General features: G+C 35.9%; 1 protein-coding gene across 2 annotated transcripts; it reads left to right on the top strand.

Annotated features, from left to right (window-relative positions):
• Window positions 1-1,012: 1,012 nt before the first annotated feature.
• LOC135690382 (damage-control phosphatase 1) lies at window positions 1,013-8,738 on the top strand. Of its 2 annotated transcripts, none has more exons than XM_065207935.2 (5): window positions 1,013-1,154; window positions 5,544-5,649; window positions 6,655-6,896; window positions 7,230-7,413; window positions 7,797-8,738. In XM_065207935.2, exons 1-5 carry the CDS (start codon window positions 1,111-1,113, stop codon window positions 8,556-8,558), a joined length of 1,338 nt encoding a protein of 445 aa, XP_065064007.2. In that variant the 5' UTR covers window positions 1,013-1,110; the 3' UTR covers window positions 8,559-8,738. The 2 variants fall into 2 exon arrangements, with proteins under 2 accessions (XP_065064007.2, XP_065063997.2); XM_065207925.2 differs by lacking the exon at window positions 1,013-1,154 and adding an exon at window positions 4,776-4,800.
• The last annotated feature ends 334 nt before the right edge of the window (window positions 8,739-9,072 follow it).

Raw genomic sequence — 9,072 nt, 5'->3', positions numbered from 1 at the left:
GGGCAGTTGGAAGTGGGGGCGCTGAAAAATTTATAGAAATTTGTAATGAGAGTACGCTTTATACAATAATTTCAGACCCTAACTACTACAGAAGATTCTCTATTCATTTACTAAGAAATTTTTCACAATGATTGTGCCAAAACAATGATATATAGATTAATTTTCCGGCTGAATATTCGCTGCTCCGCCATAGTGGCTCGAATTTTGCTAGAGTACTATGCTTTTTCTGTACCGGGAGATCGAATTTTGGGGTCCCAGAAAATTTGCTGCTTTTCTTCAATTTTCAATTTGACTATGGCTGTGTAGTTAGACAGTACTTTAATGAATACACCTAAAAATTCAATAGTACGTCATTGATGCAAAAGGTAAGATTGATTGCTCAGAGTTTGATTAACGCGGCTACTATGGTTGGCGAGATGGTTTGTGGCAGAAAATGTTTTGCAACTATGACATTCTAGAGATAGCCGGAAAATGGGTCAAGGATATTTACAACATCGACTGAGATCCAAGGGTCCTAGGCACAACATACAAGTATTCTATCAAAATTATGTTCCATATTTCTATTTTGATATGAAGCTTGAACACTGCTTGAATGAAGGCAGGAATGAAAGAACACAACTTTATGAATAGCCTTTGTTGTCTTTCAAAGCGTGACTTTCCTAGTAAAATATGGTCCATTTTTCTGAATAAACAACTTAACTTGGAGGTAATCCTTAAAGTAAATTTACCTACTCTGAAACTTTTTCACTTGACTTTCGTTCTTCAAAAGGGGCGCACAATTTCCAAAAAAGGGGTGAACAATTTCCAAAAAAGGGCGCTAGAAGGCAATAAATATTTTTTATTCATAAGGACTTTCTACGGACTATTCCACATCTGACACAAGGGCACTTTGATGCCCTCAAAAACGCCCATCTGCGAGTTACCTCTGCCACCGTTGAGAACCACAGATTCCAGATTCAGTGCAAAACGGAATCACATTTTTATGCTTCACTAGCGTTGGCAAAGCAACCATTCAATTCAACTGGCTTCGTGGCTTCTCTTCTCGTCTTTGCGAATTTGGCTGTGGCACGTTTATGCAGGGCTGCAAGAAAGCAAAAGTCAGACGAAAACATGGAGGGGGAACGCCCATGCTCACTTTCTGGCCGAGACAAGAGGTGAGAACCATTTACCGACAATCTAAGGTTTCAGGGACTTATGAATTTTGCACCCTCCCGTTTTAACCTATTTTAATTGCCATCTCGGTGCACAAGGTCACTTAGGCCAAATGTACATTTCGTGCATCACTGGGCTGTTATCCGTAATTTCGCTATGTCTTGAAATATCTAATCATCGAAAAACGTTTGTGTTTGTGTTTTCGTTTGTGTTTACTATGAATATTACAAAATTTGTTGCAAAGCTAACGGTTTTGAAAGCATACCATCTCATTTTGGGTACCGTACTTGAATGTATTACGTACTTGTAGTTGTCGTGTTATTTTCGTACTTGACACGTTTTGTGTGTAGAGAGTATCCAAGGAAACTGAATGTCATTATTCATTTTCTGACGAATGCGTTTGAAAAGAAATTCAAAGATTCTGATGCTCCATTTTACCGCAGGCTGAGTTTTTTATATTTCTCGCTGTTTGAATATGTACCTATATAACAAAGGTTTTTTATAATCGGAAAAAAAGCAAGAATTGATGGAATTTTCTCTTATAACTAGGCAATCACTCCTTAATTAAGGATAACCTCAAGTAGCAGAGGCCTCTGTTTATAGATTTCATTGACCCCAAATACACCCTTGCCAGGGAAACAAATTGATGGATAATATTGGGCGGGTGAAAGGTTCAAGAATTCTATCTCAAAATTCATACTTTAGTTGCATATTTTGAAAGATCAATTGCTACTGTAATTTTGATACGTAAAAATTGTTGCAGAAAGGTTCAAATTTTACTACAATACAACATAAATTTTATTTCTAGGGTGAGAAAAAATTTCTTCCTTAGTCCGGCAAATATCCTTTATGTGACAACAGCCAAAGTGTTTGAGGGGTACAGCACCCCCAACCCCCATTTGATGACCCCCTGAAGGTACCAGCCACTGGGTAGAAGAAGGGTAGTGAGTGTACACTTCCATCCTAAAAGTATTTGAACAGTCAGGCAAAGTAATTGGCCTAATTGTGCCATTTAAGTAAAAAATATTTGATGAAATTTTGGTGAAAAAACACAATGCAACAGCATCAGGAAATAAACAAACAAGATAAAACTATGTTGTTCTGAGAAAATCTATTTCTACTGGGAAAATTATTTTCGAAAGAGAAACATTATATAAATTAGCATTAGTAAAAACACCAGATATTGGGGAAAACGGAGGGAATAGCCAAAGTCTTTTGACAGGCAGGTCATTCAGATATTAAAGAAAATGCATAACAAGCTGGCTTCAAAAGCAAAGTCTAAAACCTACAGAATACATAAAAAGGGGGCTACTTGAGAAAAGATTAGGGTAAGGGGGTGTAGGTTAACGCTACTGATAAAATAGGAAACCACCATTTGAATAGAGTTTTTAGCTAGACTATAAATTTTTTTATTACCTGTGAAGGACAAAGTTTTTTTATATATAAGCCAATAAAAAGTTACAATACATGTTACTGTCTACACTACTACTAACAAGAACTTCTTTGCAATACTACTGCGACGAAAACCCTTGGGGAGCAAAAGGCTGTGTCTACCCCAAGGACATTAACATATATACACATAAATATAAGAATAAAAAATAAAAATAAAAATACGTTACAGAAAAAATGGTTATGTGGTGTACATTTTAAATTGAAATGACCTTATTCAAACCGACTAGCATTGCGGATGAATTGTAGAGTCAAGTTGAAAAAGTCTCTATTGACGCCATAAGGGAAATTTTCATTGCCATATAGTAAAAGCTGAGTTAGAGCCTTATTTGACAGGTTTGTAGGTCCAAGAGGTTGTAATATGTCAAAGACTTCAGCAAGAAGATCTTGTCGTTGAGCAGCAAAAAAAGGGCAAAGCAACATAAAATGTTCCACATCCTCAATGCCATCATTCGAAGGGCACATTGGGTTTAAAGTATCCCTAAAAATATGTTTGAATTTGTGAGAGTTTAACTTGCTTAGATCAACTCTTAGTTGAGTGAGAAGGGATAATTTTATTGGGTCATGAATTCCGAAGACAGACTTTGCAGCGGGGCAGGTAATTGACAAAATTTTTTCCTTAAAAATAGCAACAGATGTTGCAATTCTAAGCTCTGGTTCAATATTGTTCCATTCAGATAAACAGTGAGGATAAAAACTAGATTTGAATTTTTCTGTTCTCGCCATTATTTGCCTTACGATGTCCTGACTCTTTACTATTCCATTTTCTCCTCATTTCTTTGCTACGGCTCCACAGCTTGGGGTCTTTCACATGTAACCTTTCTGGAACCGCTCTTCTTACTACAAAAAAAACTATTGAGGTCTATCTCATTTCACCCCAATAGATCTCCCTCAACACCAATATTTGCCTCACTTAAAATTCTCAAATTAAAGGATATGATTCACCAGGATATTCTTAAATTTGTTCACAAGTCACTCAATCATCTTTCACCTTCTCATTTCTACAACTATTTTCAGCTTAGTAATACAGTTCAAAGCCATGGAACGCTTCGGGCAATTAGTGGTAATGTTTTCCAACCTTCAAGGAATACATTTTTGTATGGGCTCAGGTCGATTAGATATCTTGGTGTTAAACTCTGGAATGATATTCCAACATACATTAAAATTTAGGCGTCCTTAAATATTTTCAAATCAAAACTGAAAGAATTTCTCAAAAATGGTTATATTCTACATCAATATTGAGGTAATCCCTTAGGATCTCCTCAGTCTCCAAGTCCTTGTCTATTCCAATGTTTTGCAGAGGCTTTCTGGTTTCTCTTTTGATTTAAATAAAAAATTTCACTTTTTTAGTTTTAGATCGGGGGGGGGGGGGAGGGGGCTTCTCTCGATTAGTTCATCTATTAGAGAGCTCCTCCTTAGACAAATATATTTAAATACATAATGTCTTCTTATGTTCTATGTTTAAGTTCTATGTTGTAATGTTATGTTAATAAATTCTATTCTGTATTGTAATGTATTCAGGTATATTTGTCAATGAAATTGAATTGAATTGAATTGACTGCGAAGAGAGTAATGTGACCGATGAAGCTGAGGGATTGGATCCATCATATAACTAGGGGTGAAATTATTTACAATCTTCTAAAAGAAAGTAAGACGTTTGCTCCACCTACGGTAACTGAATGATTCCCAGCCAAGCTACGCATACAATTTTTGTCACGAAGTTCCCCTCCATGAACCAGTTATAGCTAGAGCAGCAGTATACTGAACAGACTCTATCCTTTCCATAAGACTTGGTAAAAAAGTATTCTGACTGAGTTGGCACATGTCAGCCAGGATAAGGTATATAACATCTCTATAATCCAAGTGAGGTCATGCATACAGTATTTATAGTTCATTTAAAGTATGCCTGGGGAGATATTTGGAGAGATATTTCAGCAAGCTGATACCCTTTTTTGTTTTAGAGATAGCTGATTTGATGTGAGCAGCAAAAGAAAGCTTTGAATCCAGGATAATCCCAGGATGTTTATGTTCATTGACTTTCTTCACTGGAATATTATTAAACAGTATCTTTGGATGATCAATTCCAATTCTTTTCCTTGAAAATATTAACTCAACTGCTTGTTTTTGAAGGTCAGGATTAAATGACATTCTCAAGTGATATGCTCAAGGATGAATGACTTGTACATAGCTGATGCATTGGTAAAATCGGCCAGCTTTAGGAAACAATCAGTGCTTTTGGCCTGTTCTGCTCGATTTAATGTCCAAATCGATACTGTAGACCTATCTGATGCAAAACCCCATATAAGAATGGCGTTGACTGCATTATAAGTTAAGAGTCGTCAATCAACACATGTCAGGCATAGTTATATAAACTGCTACTACTATGGTTATATTACATTGAAATATGCATATAATACATTTTGATTAGCATGATAACCAGCATAAGAAATTCTGTAGTTTAATGTGAACTAACCATAGAAATTCTTAAAATACTTATAGCAGAATTTTTGGGATTTATTGCAACAAAAAGCCAATACTTCCTTTTAAGGTTAAGGGAAAATTGTGATCAGGTGACCTCAAATTACGAAAGAGAACGTTTTCAACTGAATTTACTCAATAATGGTCTTACTTACTCACTTACTTACTGTTGTGAAGCAAAGCTGTAAGTCATGTTGTATCCAAATGGTAATTTTCCATTTTCTCCTCTGCAGAGGCATTATGTCTGAGTGCTAACTTTTTCACCACAGTTTCCGACCCTCAGGTCCCAGTAGATCACCGTTAACCATCACTTTTCTGAACCCCTACATATGTGGGTACTTGAAAATAACCACAGCAATTTGTCCGCTTTCAGGTTGTACCTGCCTCAAAATTAACCTGGTCTTAATTTTCTGGCTAGTGTATGATACAAAACTCATGATTGTCTTTTCAATTTTCCATTTCAGTTCTTTTGCATATGTCACAATCAAGGACAGAATGCCAGAAATACTGACAAAGGTTATTGATGTTATGTCAAGACTTACAAGTAAACACCATAATGAAAATGAAGAGGTATGGCTAAGTTTTGACTATTAGCTACAGAGTTTCATGCCAAATTTAATGTTCATAATTTTATAACTCAGGGAAGATATCCCAAACAAGTGAAAGGGCATGTTTTGAATCTTGGCTCCTCAGAAAAGAGGCCATAAACTACAGTTAATTGTTGTACTTCTGCATTTCAACAAAATCCAGAGCAGGTTGGACTGTTGGTCCAATGAAGTAGGTCACAACCACCTAGTAGGGATGCCAAAGGTTTGAATGAGGGGGTAACTACCTCCTACATTTGTCAAAACTTGTTTACATCATTCTTCAAAAAACTGATTAAATGTACCTGGTAGAGGTAAATCATTTGCTTTAAATTTTGCCAGAGAAAAATGCACCTGACATAAAGCACTGAACTGACTTAAAACATTATTTGCTGCATAGTTAGTTTTCAGTTTGTCAAACAGAATTTTTTATAATCAGGATTATCAAGTCTTTATAAATGTATGTTACCTATGGATACCTCTCAGTCTGCACTGTTAACCTCCTTTACCTTTTCATTGTCCAAGAGTTCAGAAAACATTACGGTTCCACGACTGTGAGCCGGAAGGAGGTTATCCATTGATGCAGTAGTTTTGAGGAAGGCCCAAATTGAAAAGAAATTATCAAGTGACAAGAATTTACCGTTGTTGTTTAACCTTTCTTTTTTCTTGACAGACAAAGTTTAAAGACCAAACCATAGTTAATTTTACTTAAATTTAAATTCTCTGAAATTTTTAGCCAAGAAAAATTTTTAGGAAGGCAAATAGGGCATAGTTTCGTTTGGAGGTAGGTTGAGGCATTTTTTGGACTCTGTAAACTAGTGATCCTCCTAGAAGCACCTCAAGATGACACAATTAATCCAGCCACCTCACAATTCACATATATAAATCTACTCTCTCTTGCTTAGCATTTTAAAGTTTGATTTATTTTTTCTTTTTTTTACAAAGTACCAGTTAAAGCCATTGATGCTAAAGCAATTATGTTTACTTTCAGGAAAAAGCAATTGAATGTAAAGAAATAGTGAATAAATTATCAAAACTCAGAAACGAAATGATGACAGATAAAGTTATACGTCCAATTGAAGATAAATATTGTGATGATGCTGTCTGGAACGGTATTATAAATAATCTAAAGAGCCTCGAAGATGGAAAATCTGATCCTACTTGGTTCAATACCCCTTGGCTTATTATTGAATGCTACTTGTACAGAAGGATATTCGAAGCTTTGAGAATGAGGTAAAAAAGAAATCAATTTACGTAAGAAACGTGATAATGCTAACGTTATTGATAAATACATTGGTATTCCAACCAAAAAGTGTTTATATATTGTGCATGTTTTTCAAAATTTATTAACAATAGTTGGAAGTCATTCTTTTTAGCAACATCTTTTTCAGTGTACTTTATATCATAAAGACATCTTAAAGTTTTAAATGAAACTTGAAGGATTCAAGTTATATCAAATCTCAATCCTATTGGTGCTCATGATAATGATTTTTTTTCTAATATTAGAATCTCTTCATAGATTTTAGCTATTCTGATTAAACGGGCTCAAACTATAATTTATCTTAGCAAATTCCACAAGGATTTTGATCCGTTTGCCGAGCAGAAAGAAAAAGCATTTCACTCCTCCAAAATCCCTATGGCAACATTGGCACATTATGTAATCCAGTTTACAAAGTCCCAGCCAGATTCAGTAGAGGAAGCGATCAAGGATAGAGAGCAGCTACGTTTGGATTTTGAAATGTTGTTTGAGGTAATATTGGCTTTGACTTGATAAAGACAGTGTTGCTTTATCCATTGCAGCATAATGTCACTGATATATCTCAATGTGGGCATCATGCTTGCAAAATGCATCTTACATTTTCTGTGGTGATGATGGCGGGGACTAATGTCCTAATGTTAAAAAATTAAGAATTTTAAACATAAGATATTTTGTCGTTAGCCTGTAATTTTTATAGAGCCTTTGTTTCAAACTTGGGTCGGCGGTGTTACTACTGCGTCTAATATGGAGTAGTTCATTAGAAACCATAGTGCTTATGTCTTCTTGAATCTTTGTCTACTTTTCGTTCAATATGAAGTTGTTTTTAAGGTCTAGGTACGTTTTCCTCGCTAATGTTGACTTTTTATTTTCCACAGTATTGCCTTTGGGGAAACAAATGTGATTTGTCATTGTCAGCAGGAACTCAGGTAACCCATCAGCTGCAAGAAAGCTCGCAACTGAAGAATCTCCTTGCCCATATCCTTTGCAACGAAACTGAGAAAGTTTGGGAGCAGATCTTGGTTGCAGAGGCTCGTGCTCATGGCCATGCTAGACTAGACTTCGTTTTAGATAATGCTGGCTTTGAGCTGTATACCGACCTATGTCTAGCAGAGTTTTTATTAGACAAGAAACTCTTCGATACTGTTCACTTTCACGTTAAGGACATTCCTTGGTTCGTATCAGATACGTCGAAAAAAGACTTTCTTTGGACGATAGAACAGTGTAAGAAATCTGACGACAGTGTCATTGCTGAGTTAGGACTGCGTTGGAGTAACAGAATCAACGAAGGTACTTTCGTTATAAGAGAACATCCATACTGGACCTACAGTTTGGATTTTGCTGCTATGGAGCAGATATCTCCTGACCTGTATCAGGACTTGTCAAAATCTCAGCTCATCATTTTCAAGGGTGACCTGAACTATCGCAAGTTGATTGGTGACAGGAGCTGGGATTATACAGCACCCTTTTCCCGTGCCTTGTGGGGCTTTAGGCCAGGACCTGTTTGTGCACTGAGGACGCTGAAAGCAGACCTTGTGGTTGGATTAAGTCCTGGAAAATCAGAAGAAACAGAAGCAAAGGACAAAAATTGGATGGTCGGTGGACAATATGCAGTTATTCAATATTGCGATAAAGTTTGACATAGCCAGTTAATAACTATTTCGAAATAATTTTTTAGAAGTCAATTTTGGAAATATTTAGGAAACACTGAAGTCAATATTTACCTTTAGTTAACCAAAGCAGTATTTATAGGTGTCACTGCCGTCACTGTGTTTTATGATTATTGAATATATACTATATTATGATATAATGGTCCACTACTTGTTTTTGTCATTTTTCCTTTTCTCTTGAGCTTCCAATCTTCGCGTCGAACTATTCAGACGAAACTTCTAGAATGACAAAGAGTTTGATTTGATGTGTAGAGAAGTTTCTGCTTGATTTTGTTGTGTCTCTGTTAGGGCTTAAAGATCTTAGTTAAGGTATTATTGAGGGCTAAGCTGAATATAATCAGGAAAAGATACCTCTCGTCATAAAAAGGCTTGGTCACTCTTTTTTGGCCAAACTGGTTTGTTTCCAGTAAACCATTTCAATGTCTGGCCACGTTTTGAAAAAATACTTTAATACTCCTTTGTGCTAATTTTTGATTCGATTAGA

Source organism: Rhopilema esculentum, chromosome 10, assembly GCF_057945365.1.
Source record: "Rhopilema esculentum isolate cy_ngs chromosome 10, ASM5794536v1, whole genome shotgun sequence".
Classification (NCBI taxonomy): Eukaryota; Metazoa; Cnidaria; class Scyphozoa; order Rhizostomeae; family Rhizostomatidae; genus Rhopilema; species Rhopilema esculentum.
This window is presented reverse-complemented; position numbering and strand designations above follow the sequence as displayed.